This window comes from Haliotis rufescens, unplaced genomic scaffold (assembly GCF_023055435.1).
Source record: "Haliotis rufescens isolate VD_foot unplaced genomic scaffold, xgHalRufe1.0.p SCAF_5, whole genome shotgun sequence".
In the NCBI taxonomy this organism is placed as follows: domain Eukaryota; kingdom Metazoa; phylum Mollusca; class Gastropoda; order Lepetellida; family Haliotidae; genus Haliotis; species Haliotis rufescens.
The window spans coordinates 47,756,119-47,775,483 of record NW_025964223.1 but is presented as its reverse complement, the minus strand read 5'-3'; the positions used below and the strand labels follow the sequence as shown (position 1 = coordinate 47,775,483).

Below are 19,365 nucleotides of genomic sequence, written 5' to 3'. Positions count from 1 at the left end.
GTTTGCAAGCGACCATGTTAGTTTAATATCATTTATTTTATCAAGGTTAAAAAAAAATAGGGTGCCGTTTTCGCCAGGCAATAGTAGCCGTTTTCGCCTGAGGCGAGGTGACGTTTTCGCCAATCGGTGCCGTTTTCGCCAGGTGACGTTTTGCTGAGGTGCCGTTTTAGCTATAACCCGATCTAAATGACTAAAACTGTTGTTTGGGTATGATTGTAATATATTTGGGCTGTGTCGCGTTCGTTAAAACACACGAATCATAATAATGGACTATTTCTTTCTTTCTGAAGTGGGTGACGCAGTAATAAACGACAGCTTGTAACTGACACGTAAATTACATTAAAAGTGTACATGACAAAGAAGTCTAACCATGCTAAACCATTTTCCGAATGGTACATTAATAAGGTCCACATGATATTACAATCACACAAAAATAAACGTTTCATACTGGCAACATAATATTACAAAATAGTCGTTTAAATGCGGGAAAATATTATTGAAATCATATTGAATTCATTTTTCGTATATGGTATAACATATATCATCGTTCATTATCATTGTGACAACACGACCCAGTTTTGTCAGGCTTGCAGTCAGACTTTGCTCGTTCTGACCCAAGCCCTTAGGTCAAGGTCGCCTAACTGGATTGGTTATGCACGGGGCAGCCTGACCCGAATTGGCTATCTCTCGCTGTACATATTATCAAACAGTCAAAGTACTTGTCTTTTCACCACTGCACCATCATGGCGAACAGGGACAAAGCGACCAACCAGTTAAATGATTTCAGCAAAACCCAGGGGGTGAGTTGGCCTTGTTGTCATGTTGTAGAAGTGACAAAGACATGACAAAACAAGAGTTGTCTACTTTCGGCCAAAGTACACTTGTAGTTGTAGAACCGCACATCGCACACTGTGACAGGGTTGTTTCCAGTAGGCTCTAGTGATCTCCAGTGGGATCCAGTGATGCTTTCACTGCGACATTGTGAACGTGACTTGATCGGGTGACTTATGGGTGTATCATTTAATGCTTGTGGCAGTCTTTTGTGTGCAGTTGATAATAACTGAGAGTAAACACCGGAAACCCTGTGTTATGAGGTTATTGGTTGTTTTTTGCAAATTCGTTGTTTGATGTCCACATGACATATGAACAGATTTGTGATATTCCGTTTCAACCGAAATTGTGTATTCAGTGAGTCTGTCAATGATTTACAATGTATATAGGGAGATAGCTATATGAAAGTACAAGTGGAATCTGAGAAAAATGATTATTTCATGACATGCTAAGAGATCACGAAGGTAGGCCGGGCAAAATTAATGGCATAAAATTGCAGGAGGCAATAGAAATGGATAAATTACAAAATAAAACCATGTGAAGTAAATAAGATAATTCAGGATATTATTTTAACAACTGTTACTATTAAAAGGGCTCATGCAAACAGCTAGGGTTCTGACGGTACATGAGTACTTGAGCCATGTTTGGGTTCAGATGGACTGGTGTGTTACATAAAAGACTCAAGCACCCAACCTGAAGAGATATGTCACACCTTTACTTCTACTCCCTGTGTTGCTGACATTGAAGAAGAAACTCTGGTTTCTGTGTGCATTTTTAACATAAAGCAGGGATTTATCTAGACCTGCTCAGAGGCTGATATTCGACCCCAAGACTGCAGAAAATGTCAATAAAAATTCCAAAGTAGGAACTAAACATTTCCCAATTGATGTTACAATGTATTAATATATAACTAACTAATTTCATGGCTTTGTAGAAGTAACCTTTATTTACTTATTGTAAGACTAACAAATAGGAATAGGTTTTAATGCTTTGTTTTATATTATTGCATTTTGTGCAATCTCAAAATACCTCTGAACTTGAGAAAATATAATCTTATAAAAAATCCCAAGTTTGAACAAAATAATTTTGTTCCCAAATTTGCCTGCCATGGGCACTTATATAGTTTATCCTATATTAATCCTAGTAAAGAGTCATAAGGCTATCACTATATTGTTAGGTCATGCGCAGTAGAGCTCTGGCATGTACATCTTGTGAGAGAGAGCACATGGCAACAGTCACACATGTAAGTTACGGGAATAAACTCATCTTGGACTATCATTTCAATTTTGTGTGGATGGGAAATGATCACGTTAACAGACTATGGAATATTACCGTTGCAGCCCGGTACTTGAGTCCGGGTCAGGTTTTGAAAGACATGTAAGCCCCTTTTCATTCATCTGTCCAAGCCTGATGTGTAAGACTTGATCTAGGCATTTTATTTATGACCACCTAAGAAGTTGAGACTTGTCAGTAGGTAACTTGTAATGAGGGTAATTGCTAACTGCATGATTGACATCTATCATTAAATTTGAGTTAAAACTAAAAGACCAACAAAATTAGTTTTTAACATGTTCAATACCTTCAATCGAAGTTGCTATTGACCCAAGCCTGGTGTCCCTGTGAAAGTAGAATCTACATGTTTGTTTTCATCTGTGCAGAGTTCCACTTTTCAGGGTTTTATGCAATGCACAAATGTGTGTCCAGTACGCAAAAATGTTGAGAATGAATGCAGAAAAACAATATACTGCGCCCCGAAGGATGCACAATAATATTCTTTGTACCTGCAGTGCATCAAGAGCAGTTATGGATTTCTGTCATTTCACCCATCAATCATGACCACTGTCCACATGGTAGTTGATTCATTCCAGGCTCTAAAGTAATTATGGAAATCTATATTACAATACATCCTTTCATTACTTTTCAGGGCCCTCATATTGCCTGCAAAGATCCTTAAGATAAATTATTGGGGGTCTCCCAGACCCCAACTTTTGTAAGTCACGGTAAAACCCTGACTCTTTCTCTGTGCAATGATCCACTGGTCCTTGGTTCAAGATTCTCACTGATTGTGATCCTTGGTTTGTCAGCATCATGCATGTTCCTGTTGGTTTGATCAGAGCGGTAAACATCTGTGACCTGCAGCATTTGAGTTTTTTTCCCCACACGGCTGATACACCATCATGTAACCAAGGATTTATCTAGGTCAGAGGCTCAGGCGAATATTTGGCCCCAAGTCTGCAGCCAATGTCATTACAAATTGTCAAATTGTAATAACAAATTTAGTTTAAGTTATAACCAATGTTATATGGCTTTGTATGGATGACTTGTATTTCAATGATTACAGGACCAATAAAGAGGATCGAAAAAGGTTTAGTTCATAGTTTTACACTATTGCATGGAGTGCAATGTTAAAACACCTCCAAATTTGAGAAAATAAGAACTTACCGGTAAACAAAAATCCCAGTTTTGAAAGAGTTTTTCCAAGTTTGTGCTCCAAGGGCACTTTGTTTGGAGTCCTAGATAAATACCTGATAACCTAAATTATAAAGCTGCTTTAAACCCGTTCACACTGTAATTGTTGTTGTGAAAATTGAAGTAAGACTCAGAAACTTTTGTCTTTTGTAGAAACCTGATGTCCTCACCACAGGCACAGGTGCCCCTGTTGGGCGCAAGAATGCCACCATGACTGTTGGACCACGGGGGCCTGTGCTGCTGCAGGACTTTGTGTTTACAGATGAGATGGCCCATTTTAACAGAGAGCGGATTCCAGAACGTGTTGTCCATGCCAAAGGAGCAGGTGATTGCTGATTCTTTTAAGTTTAATTCTGCACTCAGCAATATTGAAGCTATATGATGGTGGTCTGTAATCCAGTGATTGACATCATGAGCATCGATCCACGCAATTGGTATACGATGACATGCATCAACCTAGGCAGCAAGATGGACTGTGAAATAAAAACAAGCATGGGTTACTGAAGACTAATTCTAACCCAGATCTTCATTGGGAGTGTAGTTCTATCTGTTATTTATGACACTGTTTTTGTCAATAATAATTGTATCATTTCTTATAGTATTATTTGAAAGGTCAATTTTAAAGGATCCTTTTTTAAGCATACATCATGAAATAAAAAACATTTTTCAGAAAGAATTATGTATGAGCATATTAATTGGTCTTTGTAAACAAACAAATACTGGTCTCTGTCAGGAAGATGCACAGGTAATGATGACTTGAGGAAAGTATGGGAATATATGTTGGACATTACTTGTGTTGAATGTACTCATTTGTGTTCCCCTCATTGCAGGAGGATTTGGCTACTTTGAGGTGACACACGACATCACAAGGTACTGTAAGGCCAAAATATTTGAACATGTTGGCAAGAGGACTCCAATGGCGATCAGGTTTTCAACTGTTGGTAAGTGTCTCTTATGATTTCTATAAAACTGATGCCACATTACAGAACAATGTAATACTTGAAAGCTTTAATAATGAAACATAATTAAATACAACATGCCTATCATTGTCATAAATGCGTCTCATCCTATCATGTAGATACTTACTCAATGGCTGTCATAAACAGCCATGCTTAAAACCAACATCTTCCGGCCATGCCAGTGAAGTGCACCTGACAAAGACACTTACCAATTGCAAGTGTCTGTCACATGTTTGTTATAAGGGAAGTAACTCTGTATACATGTGGATTTAGTTAGCAGTTAGTGTAAGTGGTAGGTGATAGTGTCCTGGGGCAGAGAATTATGAATGTCAACTTCTTTATACAATGTTTCAGACTTCAGAGTATATGTTTACTCCTTCATCATCATCATTCACCTTCATCATCATACCCCGACACGTTGTATTCCTCTTGATGAAGTGACAAGTTCTTTTCTTTATGTTTATCACTTCTAAATGTCATTCAAAGACTTGAAAGTGTCCTGTTTGTATCTGTAGATTGACTTTTGGCTTCAGATGGTTTAATACCCAAATCTAGTATATGAGCTATGTAGATTATGAACATAGATTTTATTCCAAATGATTTTAAGTTTTTATGTTTTGAGGTTGTGAATTTATGACATTGAGGGTCATGGTGTTCAACATTATTTGATCAATATATGAGGCTAGCCCTAATTTTTTTTTTATCTACAGCTTTCCTTTTCAATATGCCAAGTTACAGAGGCTAACTCATGTATCAGGGTTGTTTTAAAATATTCCTTAAAGTATTTTAGAAAATAAAGTTGACAGACAAAAATGATGTTAAGAATTGGCTTTGTAACTTTTATTTCTACTATTTCCGATTCAGGGCAGGTTCATTCATAAAATTATGGACATTTTGGACCAGCCTAATGATAACAGCACAGACTAAAGCTAAAAGAGTGCACCCTCCTTGAATGTAACCAAAAGAATTATATTGTAACAAAGTAGTCTTGTTTACATTAATGTTTTCATAAACTTAAATATATAAGGTCCCACTAGCAGACTTCTTTTTGACTGATTGACCGATAATAGAATGGATGGGGCTCGTGTGGCATTATTGCTCTAAACGATGTATCTGATTTCGTATCCTTGTCTACATCTTTTATGTAACTAATGTTACCTTATTTATATTTATAGCGTTTTGGATGTATTGTTGTAAAAACTGGTTTGCACATTTACTGTAAAATACGCTATGTGCATTAATGCGACGTGCACACCAGTTTGTACGTTTTTACTTCCATAATCGCACATAATATTGATGTCAAATCTTGATTAATGTAGTTCATTATCCTTACCAAAACATCTTGTATTATTGATAACATCGATGATGTTTACTGCAAATGATCATATTAATGATACATGCATTGACTGCCTAAAGGTGGAGAGAAGGGATCAGCTGACACAGCCAGAGATCCCCGCGGGTTTGCCATGAAGTTTTACACTGAAGATGGAAACTGGGATCTTGTGGGCAACAACACTCCCATCTTCTTTATCAGAGACCCCATTCTGGTGAGTAGTGACAGTAGACAAACAGAGAACAGTCGTAGGATACTTGTAGTCCAGGAGTGGAATATTAGCAGAACGCTTGTAGTACAGGAGTGGAATATTAGTAGAACACTTGTAGTACAGGAGTGGGATATTAGCAGAACACTTGTAGTACAGGAGTGGAATATTTGTAGAACGCTTGTAGTACAAGAATGGAACATTTGTAGAATGCTTGTAGTACAGGAGTGGGATATTAGTAGAACACTTCTCGTACAAGAGTGGGATATTAGAAGAACGCTTGTAGTACAAGTGTGGAATATTAGTAGAACACTTGTAGTACAAGAGTGGAATATTAGTAGGACACTTGTAGTACAAGAGTGGAATATTAGTAGGACACTTCTAGTACAAGAGTGGAATATTAGTAGAATGCTTGTTGTTTAAGAGTAGGATATTAGTAGAACACTTCTTGTACAAGAGTGGGATATTAGTAGAACACTTCTAGTACAAGAATGGAACATTAGTAGAACGCTTGTTGTACAGGAGTGGAATATTAGTAGAACACTTGTTAAAGAGTAGGATATTAGTAGAACACTTCTAGTACAAGAGTGGAACATATGTAGAACACTTGTGAGTGGAATATTTGTGGAACTGTAAAAGTGAGTGAGTGAATATTGTTTGACGCCACAATATTTCTGCTGTCTTGGGATGACCGGAGTTTGGACCACGAGAACCAGTGACTCGAAACACGAGCAATGATCAGGGTCATCACGTTCTCATGACACCCAACGCCCCATAAAACATTGGAAGAACATGGGCATCTTTAATGCAGATATCTACTCTTCTGATGGTTGAACATACTGGGTCCTGTCTGGCATCTTGTCTTCTTTTACATGTTACCTCTCATAGACCAGGACCTCGTTTCATAAAGTGATGCTAGCGCCATGGCAGTCGTAAGTCTATGTTAAAGTATGAGAGCTATGATCACCTAGGCGATCACTTAGTGGAACGAGGCACTGATGGATTAAACTCATAACCAAGGAACTATGTGAGCTTATTTGTCTGTTTCAGTTCCCCAGTTTTATTCACACTCAGAAGAGAAACCCTGTCACCAACTTGAAGGTAGGACAGTCCACCTTGCCGGCATGGGTTAGATCTACATCCCTTTCTGTACACAGCATCTCACTTTTTCACTTGGAAGATACATTTAACTTTCAGTGGCTAAATTTACTCAGATGTTTGATATTATCATTGATTGATATGGAATGTGATAAATGCTGTAAGTTACCAAATTTCCTCAATAAATCACTGGACCTTGAATAATCCCTGGGGTCCGAGTAAACGCCAGGCCTCGATGTGACATTTGTGAAATTAAAGGTTGGCAGTTTCGTTATCCAAGTAATAACAATAACATGATGCCTGAGTATAACAAACACTGAGTATATCAGACACTGAGTATATCAGACTCTGTTAACATGCTTGAGTATATCAGACAATCACACTGACTGAGTATGTCAAACAATAACACAATGCTTGGAATTGAGTATATCAAATACTGCCAAAATGCTTGAGTATATCAGGCACTGAGTATATCAAACACTGACTAAATGCTTGAGTTTATCAAACACTGAGTATATCAAACTGCCAAAATGCTTGAGTATATCAGACACTGAGAATATCAAACTGCCAAAATGCTTGAGTATATCAGGCACTGAGTATATGAAACTGCCAAAATGCTTGAGTATATCAGGCACTGAGTATATCAGACACTGAGTATATCAGACACTGAGTATATCAGACACTGAGTATATTAGACTCTGTTAACATGCTTGAGTATATCAGACAATCACATTGACTATGTCAAACAATAACACAATGCTCTAGTATATGAAACACTGCCAAAATGCTTGAGTATATCAGGCACTGAGTATATGAAACTGCCAAAATGCTTGAGTATATCAGGCACTGAGTATATGAAACTGCCAAAATGCTTGAGTATATCAGGCACTGAGTATATGAAACTGCCAAAATGCTTGAGTATATCAGGCACTTAGTATATCAAACTGCCAAAATGCTTGAGTATATCAGGCACTGAGTATATCAAACTGCCAAAATGCTTGAGTATATCAGGCACTGAGTATATGAAACACTGACAAATTGTTTGAGTATACTAGACACTGATAAAATGGTTTCATGTGACATATTTGCGACCATGTTGACAGGACCCTGACATGTTCTGGGACTTCATTACGCTGCGTCCAGAGACCAGCCACCAGGTGTCCTTCCTGTTCTCAGACCGCGGCACTCCAGACGGTTTTCGCCACATGAACGGCTATGGCAGCCACACCTTCAAGATGGTTAACGCCCGTGGGGAGGCTGTTTACTGCAAGTTTCATTTTAAGGTAAGAGTGTCCTGTTAGATGGAGGTTTGAAGGGATAATGTGTGGTTGAAAAGTTGTTTATGCAGTTCATCTATTACATATTATTGTTGTGGATGCATTTTAATTCAAAAGTGTTCAAGCTTAGAAATAGTTTTAGGTCCAGAACTTGTTTTTGAACCTTTTTGTATACATACTGTCAGAATTTCAAATTATTATTTTTTTGCTGTTTCACAAGAAGACTTTTTTGGGTGTTAATTCTTTTTGTTTTTGTCTGATTTAATAAAAGAACATGCTTGTTTTAGATGAGCAGTCAGTCTTTAGAGGTGACCTGTATTGATGAGTGAGTGAGTTGGGTTTAACGCTGCATTTAACAGTATTCCAGTTATATTGCGGCGTGTCATTTTAGTGTGGGAGGAAAGCCCTAAGTGATGCAGGTCTCTGAAGTTTACCAATTTGATGAACCCACGAGCACGGGTATGGTGCTGACAAACCTAGACACATAATCGGGGCAAACCATGATTCAAACCCACAATCATCGGTTTCTGGCGTGCCCAAGGGACGCAACTCTGCACAGTGAATCGCAGCGATTTAGACGCCTGGGCCACCTGTGCCCCTTGTATTGAGGAGGTTGGGATCAAATTTCTTGCTGACCCTCCATTAAATTCTGACCCGAATTATTTTAGGATCTTAATTGTTTGTGAGCTGACAAGACATTTGGGAAAGTAGAAAAAAGACAACTGAGTTATATCCTTTATTAATTTATCAAAACAATTTTAGTGAAAGGTATTATGGTAAAATATTGTATAAAATGAACTTGAAGCATAACTTAATCCATCAACTAAGATAATTACCTGCCTACATCAGAAATGCCAGACAGTGTTTGGCAAACTCAAATATGTTAATGATGGCCAGATACGGTTGACTCACTCTTCCATGTATAAACAGACTGACCAGGGCATCAAGAATATGACAGGATCTCAGGCTGATCAACTCTCTGCCAGTGACCCCGACTATGCCACCCGTGACTTGCACAATGCCATTGCCGAGGGCAACTTCCCGTCATGGTCTGCCTACATCCAGGTGATGAGCTTCGAGGAGGCAGAAAGGTTCAGATGGAACCCCTTCGACCTCACCAAGGTAGGATACATGATCACTTTGTGCATACAGACTTCTTGGTAGAGCATACAGCTTTCTTGATAGACAATTTCCCTATAGTTGATGTGTGTATGAGTTGTAGGTGTGGCCTCAAGGGAGTATCTTCTGATCCCTGTTGGTCGTAACCGTTACATATTTTGCTTTAAATGTTGACAATTCTCCACAGTTCATACATGTGTTGTAGGTGTGGCCCCAAGGGGAGTGAGTACCCTCTGATCCCAGTTGGTCGTAACCATTACATATATTACTTTAAATGTTGTCACTTCCCTACAGTTCATACATGTGTTGTAGGTGTGGCCTCAAGGGGAGTGAGTACCCTCTGATCCCTGTTGGTTGTAACCATTACATATTTTGCTTTAAATGTTGACAATTCTCCACAGTTCATACATGTGTTGTAGGTGTGGCCCCAAGGGGAGTGAGTACCCTCTGATCCCAGTTGGTCGTAACCATTACATATTTTGCTTTAAATGTTGACAATTCTCCACAGTTCATACATGTGTTGTAGGTGTGGCCCCAAGGGGAGTGAGTACCCTCTGATCCCAGTTGATCGTAATCATTACATATTTTGCTTTAAATGTTGTCACTTCCCTACAGTTCATACATGTGTTGTAGGTGTGGCCCCAAGGGGAGTTCCCTCTGATCCCCGTTGGTCGCATGGTCCTCAACAGGAACCCCAAGAACTACTTTGCTGAGGTGGAGCAGATCGCCTTCTCCCCGGCCCACATGGTGACGGGCATTGAGGCCAGCCCTGACAAGATGCTGCAGGCAAGTTGTCCTGTCCAGTTACAGCTAATGTTGGTTTTGTTCATATGCTGAAAGGTTTTGACGGGCCAACTGAAACATTTTCTTAACAAATGCTCCCTTTGTGTTGTATGTTTAAGGTAAATGTTTTTGAAAAAATCTACTTTTAATCTTATCCATCCACAACAGTATGCAATATTCTTTCTTTATTCAATCATAAAACAGTGTAGAACAATGTAGAACTTTCACCTAAAAACACACCATCTGAACACCTCGCTTCACCTTGCTCCTTGTCATGTTTTCTCCATCGCCGAAGTGACAAGACGTATCAGCCACATGCTTCATTTTTTATTTGGGGTTAGACTTGTTTGTCTTTGGGTTGGATTACTCGGTGATAAATTCTTTTTTTGTCCCCCGCCGCGCGAAGCGGGGGATATAGTATTCACGACTGTCCGTCCGTACGTCCCACCTGTTTATTGCCGCGATATCTCAAGCACTAAACACTGGATTGTCTTCATATTTGGAACTAAGGTGTATATACAAATTCCGCAGACACCAGTCGGTTTTGGTGACCTTGACCCCATTTTCAAGGTCACAGCAGGCAAATCTGCTTTTGGAGTTGGAAACGGTGTTGCCGCGATATCTCAAGAACTAAACACTGGATTGTCTTCATATTTGGAACTATGGTGTATATACAGACACCGCAGACACCAGTCGGTTTTGGTGACCTTGACCCCATTTTCAAGGTCACAGCAGGCAAATCTGCTTTTGGAGTTGGAAAACGGTGTTGCCGCGATATCTCAAGAACTAAACACTGGATTGTCTTCATATTTGGAACTATGGTGTATATACAGACACCGCAGACACCAGTCGGTTTTGGTGACCTTGACCCCATTTTCAAGGCCACAGCAGGCAAATCTGTTTTTGGAGTTGGAAAACGGTGTTGCCGCGATATCTCAAGAACTAAACACTGGATTGTCTTCATATTTGGAACTATGGTGTATATACAGACTCCGCAGACACCAGTCGGTTTTGGTGACCTTGATCCCATTTTCTAGGTCAGAGCAGGCAAATCTGCTTGTGGAGTTGGAAAACGGTGTTGCCGCGATATCTCAAGAACTAAACACTGGATTGTCTTCATATTTGGAACTATGGTGTATATACAGACACCGCATACACCAGTCGGTTTTGGTGACCTTGACCCCATTTTCAAGGTCACAGCAGGCAAATCTGCTTTTGGAGTTGGAAAACGGTGTTGCCGCGATATCTCAAGAACTAATCGCTGGATTGTCTTCATATTTGGAACTATGGTGTATATACAGACACCGCATACACCAGTCGGTTTTGGTGACCTTGACCCCATTTTCAAGGTCACAGCAGGCAAATCTGTTTTTGGAGTTGGAAAACGGTGTTACCGCAATATCTCAAGAACTAATCGCTGGATAGTCTTCATATTTGGTACTATGGTGTATATACAGGCGGGGGACATTTCGTCACTTTGTGACAAATACTTGTTGTGAAACAATTACGTGTGCTTTTCTAGCAATATTTTGAAATATTAATGGCTGTGAACTTTCTTCCTTTGTGTGCATGTCATACTATGATACATGTTTTTTAACAATTGCAGTGCTCTTTGGTATCCTCCTTGTGTTCATTTCTGTGGTAAGTTTACTTGTTCCGTTGATACAGGGTATTTCCTGCTTTTTTGGTCGTCTACTGCACATGAACTTCATTCTGTGCTGGTTAAACTGCTCAGATGGTTATGCCTCCCCACATTTAACACGGAGTTGGGTGGGTTATTATTGCTCGTGGGTTTCATTCACAATTCTCACACTATTGTTGTAGGTTTGATGGACTACATTGTTATCACAGAACTAGTGTCTGGAGTTGATGACGACCATCAGTGTGTGGAATGTATGTAGTCCTCTTGGGATCCCCATAGCCTTTTCCCTGTTTGCTGGGTTTCCGGTTCCATGGTACTCCGGTATTCTTTGCTGTATACCGAGTCAGATTATGCCAGGCTCCATGTTCCTCCTGTAAGCCTGCCACTGTCGCTGCTCCAATGTCGGGACCACCTTTGGGTGTCTCATCTAGTGGGTCAGCCCAAGGGTGTTTCCACTCCTAGGGGCCCGTCGTCTCCTTCGCCCACCTGGTGAAAGGTGACTGACACCATTGCGCTGTCTTTGAGTGTTCGGACACCTGCGCTATTGCTATTATCACCTGTGCCCCAGCAGTGGCATTGATGCAGGTCACGATGTCTGCCACAGACACTTACTGGCAGGCTTTGTCTTGCATCGTGTCAAATCCTCTGGTTTGGAGCCTTCAGATGTAGCTTCATCTCTTGAGACATCTCTCCGCTCCAACTACCCTACCTGGAAGAACATGTGTCACTCTTAAGGCACAATAGATACAGCTCTCTCTACACAGGGAGACAAAAGAGCTCCTGCCTGCCAGGTTTGTACAGTCGTATCTTCCTGGTACCCCAAAAGGACTCATTGAAGCTGCGCATGATTCACAACCTGCAAATAACTAACTCACTACAACCAGGTGACTTACTGGCCTTGCTTTACCTCAAGGACGGCTACATGTATGTTCCGAATACTTTCCAGCATACCATCGTCACCTCTGCTTTATTTGCAAAGGCAGACATTACCAGTGGGAATGTCTGCGCCATCTCCTCACTCCCGTTCTACCCAGATAGCCACTGCAAAGTAACTCACTGCTATGCTTTAAATTTGGGGCTACCGCAAGTCTGACCAACGAGAAAAGTTGATGTGTGTATGTGTCAACTAGAGGTAGGACGATACACTGATGCATCGGTGGGTCGCGTTTTTTACTTTTTTAAAGATGAGTACCATATTTTCTTGAGTATAGTGTGCACCCATGTATAATGCGCACCCCCCTCTAGCGGGTTCAATATTTTGGAAAAAAAGAAATTTGAATATTATGCGCAGAAAAAAATTACACCGTACACCTTCAGCGAAGTCCGGCAAAGGAACGGGTGATGAGAAACTTCGTCAGTACAAATTCGAAATTTGAGATAACAAATCACCAGACATGTTGATTTACCATTTAAATTGTATTTTTTGTTCAGCTAGGCATTGTTTTAATCCAGGGATTAAGATTACCTTGTGTATTTTCTCGTAAACTAAGCCAGACACAGCAATTAGCTGTATACACGTTTTCTTGGAATCTACCGGTGATTCGGTCAAGACACACCCAATGATATAACTTTACAGTATTTTAATACAAGGATCGGCAAAAGTTGTATCTGAAACTATTTTTTTTATCAGGAATAATATATTCCAATATCTTGTTAATTTAGATGCAGCTTTTACTAAACATATTTAAAATAATAATAACCCTAGACGAAGCAGCTGATCGATATTGCCGGGTATTATTTTTTACATGTAACCAGTCTGACCAGTCACCTTCAAAGCTCCCGTGCACGTGATCGTGTGATCGCGAGAATTACGTGTTGACATAGAATCGTCCAACAAAAACAAATATGACTTTTAACGAATCAAAGTATGGCATTTATGATATATGTATCCATTCTCTGTCAACTCAAGTTTGTTTCAAGGTGTCAATAGCGGTAATCTGACCGTGGTTGCTGTTAATAACGGTGAGTTGTGCGATCTTCCGATCGCTTCATACACGATTTCGCCGAAATTAATTAAAACAATATTAAAAGGAATTTTGAATAAAATTAATGAAATAAGTTACAAACATAAGTCCAGATATACAAGAAACACTTTTCATAGACAGACAGTGTAATTACATGAATAATTTGCGAACTTCAGTATGGATTTGTTGACATGGTATTTCCAGTGTTACGTGCTCACGGTAATGTCTTTCCATGGGGGAAAAACATCAAAACTCATTAATTCAGGTATAATGCGCACCTCCTTCTACACAGCTGTGTTTATTGGAAAAAAAAGTGCACACTATACTCAAGAAAATACGGTAGCACAGGAACATGCTGGGAGTGAGGTGGTCGGAGGATGTGTTCGGGTGAATGTTCTACATTGTTCTACACCTTTTTACAATCAAAGGAAGAAGGAATATTGCATACTGTTGTGTCAGGATATGTATATAAATAAGAGGAAACACTGATTCCCTATATTTCTTCAGGGTCGTCTCTTCTCGTATTCGGACACCCATCGGCATCGTCTGGGCAGCAACTACCTCCAGATCCCCGTCAACTGCCCCTTCAATACCCACCGCCGCAACTACCAACGTGATGGACCCCAGTGTGTTGATGAAAACCAAGGTCAGTTGCTATTGATACAATCTGCTTAGGATATCGTAGAGCCACAACTCGGGATGTAGATTTCACAAAAGTAAAAAATGTACCACTTGCATACTTTGCTTCTTCTCCAAACTCACTCACTCACTCACTCACTCACTCACTCACTCACTCACTCACTCACTCACTCACTACTCACTCACTCACTCACTCACTCACTCACTCACTCACTCACTCACTCACTCACTCACTCACTCACTCACTCACTCACTCACTCAATCAATCAATCAATCAATCAATCAATATTATATTACAGAAATACTGAAAGGCCACAGGCCTATACTACATATCTTTGTGGATAGTGGGTGGACATATTGACTTCTACTTATTGAAGCCACTCATCTTATCATTTCCATTCATTGCATGGAATATATATGCAGTCAAAGGCTTCAGTACAGTAATATTTGGGGAAGACATTAATTCATTAATCTTAAATATATTTGGAATTTGTATGTACCTATCTATGAGCCTTTGTGTACACAATTTAACAAAATGTTCAGATAGGATATCATATGAAACAAAAGGGATAGGTTCACAAGACAGTTTATATTTTTCTGGAGGTTAAGTTGAGGACCATTTAACTGTGTATATGTCAAGTAAACCTTTGCATCAATACTTTAATTAGATGATATATTAACATGACTATTTCCTGCCATTTCACCTTAATCATCATGGCAGGTTTACTTCTTAACAAATTAGATGATTTAAAGTTTCAAATTGTATCCACTATTGCTTCCTAGGTGGCGCTCCAAATTATTTCCCGAACAGCTTCACTGGGCCACAAGATGACACCAAACACCTGGAGTGCCCTCTCAAAATATCCGGGGATATTGGCAGATACAACACGGCCGATGATGACAACTTCAGCCAAGTCGGCATCTTCTGGAGGAAGGTTAGTTTTGAAAGACCCTTATTTCTATTGCATATGTTGGGAGTGGTACGAACCTTGTTGTCATAGCCCATGTTGGGGACGGTGTAAGCTTTGAGTGTTGAGAGCCCCTTGGCCTATTAGCATGTATTGGGAATGGTGTGAGCTCTAAGTTTGAGAGCCCCTTGGCCTGTTGGCATATATTGGGAATGGTGTGAGCTCTAAGTTTGAGAGCCCCTTGGCCTGTTGGCATATATTGGGAATGGTGTGAGCTCTAAGTATTGAGAGCCCCTTGGCCTGTTGGCATATATTGGGAATGGTGTGAGCTCTAAGTATTGAGAGCCCCTTGGCCTGTTGGCATATATTGGGAATGGTGTGAGCTCTAAGTATTGAGAGCCCCTTGGCCTGTTGGCATATATTGGGAATGATGTGATCTCTAAGTATTGAGAGCCCCTTGGCCTGTTGGCATATATTGGGAATGATGTGATCTCTAAGTATTGAGAGCCCCTTGGCCTGTTGGCATATATTGGGAATGGTGTGAACTCTGAGAGCCCCTTGGTAAATTTGCCCATGATGAAAATCAAGAAAACTTCTGAACAAGGGAGGCCTAGAAAACCAGTTATTAGTAGCAGCCCAGTGAAATGTGACTGCTTTAACGTGTTATTGGAATTTGGCATTTGTGAGTGATGATTCTGGTACACAAAGAGTATTGTCATTATGTAGATTACACTGTTATGCTTAGGAGTTAGTGTTTAGTTATTACTTCTTAATACCATTTGCCTTCCAAACAAGGTAGAGACTGTTTGACAATATAGAAAATGAAACTTCAGTTTTGAATTGTTAACTCTTTGGGACTAAACAAGAAATTACTTTCCAACCTTGGCTGTCATGTGTATCGCCCAGGTACTGTCCCCCACTGACCGTGACCACCTGATCGACAACATGGCCGGACATCTCATCAATGCCCAGGACTTCATTCAGAAGCGGGCAGTCAGTAACTTCGGCCAGGCTGACCCTGAGTATGGCCGCCGACTGCAGGACGCTCTCAATGCCTTGAAGGCAAGGGCACAGGTGAGAATAGTACAATGTTGCCGAGGCATTGTTCATGGGTGTCCTTATGACAGCTATGTCACAGCAGCCCGTAAAGAACTGGTCAGGTTTTTTTCGTCTGGTTGGTGAACAATTCCTTGCAGTTTTCATGGCAACAAGTTTGACTTTGACTCTGTTCATATTGTTGTGTACCTGACATCGAAATACAAAGTTCCGAATCCCAATTCCATGGTATTGTTTTGACAGCTCAATAAATACTCTTGTATATGGACAGACAGGTTAGATAGAAATTCTCTCATCTGGTTGGACTAAAGTAACCGTCAGATGATTTGTTCTGGATTTGAACTGAAAGCATGGTTGCCCTGGAACAGAACTAAAGAGTCATTCAAGTTAGGTTTATGTAACTTGTTGCATACATTGAATTAGCAGTGTTAAACAACTTTCAATCACTTACAAGCATACAAGGATGGCAGTGGATAAAGATAAGTTTCTTCTTGTTTGTACTGATATTTTGAGGAATAGTGTGGATAATTCTCCAATATTGTTTTGGATCAATCAGAATATAATATTTTTTAGAGATTGGTTGGTACATAAAGTTTTGTATGTCACCCAAAATATTGCTGTACATGAAATCTTGATTTGAAACCTCTGATTGACCAATCAGAATAAAACATTTTCCAAAGTCATTATTACACCCCTGCTTTTATCACCAGGGAGTTGCCTAGCAGTTAAAGCATTGGTTGTTCATGACGAAGACCCGGGTCTGATTCCCCACATGGGAACAAAATGTGAAGCCCATTCCTGCCCCCCCCCCCATGATGATATAGCTGGAATATAGAAATAATGTAAAACTGAGTCACCTTATTGTACAGTTATCTTTCATGATGTGATTGTTTGTTCCAGAGTGGGGTCACCGCCAACCTTTGAGAAGCTGGGAAAAAATGTGTGAAAGGAAATTCTGAAGAAATTAGTTATCAGAACTGCTTTCAATTTGTTGATTCCATGATCACAGCCTGAAGACTGATGATGCACACTATTTATCACTTTAAAGAGACTAATAATTAATGCTGAATGACAAATCACTGATGATATGTCATACTTTGCTCAGAATCATATGTTGATTGGCAGGCTGAAATTGTTATCTCTTACATCTGAGCTGTTGACTTGGTTGATAACTGTTCCTAACACATAGTTGTGGGTCATATGCGATTCAGCAAATATATTTACACCAAGGAATCACAAAGCACTCAACACAGCTATACAGTAAGCGATACACATGTAGGATAAAAAGTGAGATGCTGGTTTCCTTTGCTTTGCAAGTAAATCACTTCCTGAAATCACAGACACATCCTCAGCTCTGATTGTTGAAGGAATGTTTAGGAACATGATTATTAGTTTGTCATCTGATTCTGATTTCAAGGAAGCAGTAACATCATTAGTTACTCATTAGCTGATAATGAAGACGAATATCATCATATACATAAAGGATACAGGTTAACACCATCTTGCTGTCACTGAGACTTGGAAGAGGGTCCTTGGTTTTGGCTTCCATTGTGCTTTCTGTGTTCATTTAGATTTTTGATTTAAGGAACCATTAAGGTTGTGATATGAAATGTTTTCTTCACATGATTGGTTTTCGTGTTCAGTATTTCATTAATCATATATTTGTTTTTGGTTTCTTGTATATTTGAACTTTTGATGTGATGATTGTGGTACTAAAGAACGAGAAAATCTAGTCGTTATAGAATCATTGAACAGTGAAGTAAAGGTTTGTAAATTTATTGAATTCAGTTGTGTCAGTGTAAATGACATGATTTGTGACTTCTGTTTGTGTATATTCAGAGAATGACTGCCTACTTTCCTTGAACATTGTGGAATAAATAATGTTTGAATATGGATCACCTGTGTATTGTGTTGATATTTTACTGAAAACAGAGACAACTAATTTTTTAAATGTGAAGATATGTGATATTGAATTGTTTTTCTCAGTATGTAAATTATTGGGGACAACTGGTATGATACCACCATGTGGGTAGTATATTAATTACCGGTAAGTAAATTTGAACTATTCAAATGACAGTTGTAATATTGAATGTGTTTGTTTATGATTAATGTTGCACTCCGCTGCAATCCAGCTATGTAACATTGGCCTGTTAATAATAGAGTCTGAACTGGATGGTGAGAAAATGAATCATTGTAATGGGCTGCTTTGGTGACTTGGTTGTCATCGTACCGACGACATGGGTCATTGCTCCTAATGTCAATCACTGGTTTGTCTGGCCAAGATTTGCAGGCTACCAAGATATGTCTGGATAGTGTACATTCAGATTCATACACACCCAACCAAAACGGCCCACGAAGATCTGGGGTAGAATAGGTCTTCAGCAACCCATGCTTGCCGTAAAAGGCGACTAAGCTTGTAAGAGGCGATTAAAAGGATCGGGTGGACAGTCTCGCTGACTTGGTTGATGCATGTAATCGATCCCAATTGCAAGGATCGATGTTCATGTTGTCAGTCACTGCATTGTCTGGTCAAGACTTGATTACTTACAGACTGCCGTCATATAGCTGGAATATTGCTGAGTGCAGCGTTAAACAATAAACAAACAAACACAACCAAAACAGCAGGAAGATGTTAAATATTTATTTGTCAGCTTTTTGTTTGGCAGACTACCAGATATGTGAACTGAGGAAAAGCTGCATGTTGATGTGAATTACCTGTATTGGTGAGTTGGCGTGGCATCTCAGTTGACAAATCATTGAATAACTGATATCAAACGGGTTTTCGATTTTTAAAGATAAACAAACCTTTTCACATGTTTGTTCTCTGAAAAAACCTTTAACATTGAGTGCATGTATGTTTTTCATTTTGTTCTAGCTATAATAAGCATTGCCAGATCTGTCACAGCTGCCATCTGGGTAGACTAAGGGGACATTATGTTCCTTGAGTATATTCTGTATCAGAAAGAAAACCAGGGTCTTGGTGTATGTAATCCGACCTACTAGTAATGGGCCCCATGTGGAGTATGTGTTGACGCCACAAGCGAAGCGTTCATAAAATATTTTATATGCAAACCTTTTT

The 19,365-nt window shown here is 39.6% G+C and overlaps 1 protein-coding gene across 1 annotated transcript; it reads left to right on the top strand.

Moving 5' to 3' along the window:
* Positions 1–635: 635 nt before the first annotated feature.
* Positions 636–18,182, top strand: LOC124137123 (catalase-like). The gene is made up of 12 exons (XM_048383847.1): positions 636–800; positions 3,454–3,625; positions 4,131–4,241; positions 5,676–5,806; positions 6,851–6,901; positions 8,002–8,181; positions 9,106–9,297; positions 9,928–10,080; positions 14,191–14,329; positions 15,106–15,257; positions 16,137–16,304; positions 17,187–18,182. Exons 1-12 carry the CDS (start codon positions 744–746, stop codon positions 17,208–17,210), a joined length of 1,530 nt encoding a protein of 509 aa, XP_048239804.1. The 5' UTR covers positions 636–743; the 3' UTR covers positions 17,211–18,182.
* Positions 18,183–19,365: the final 1,183 nt, after the last annotated feature.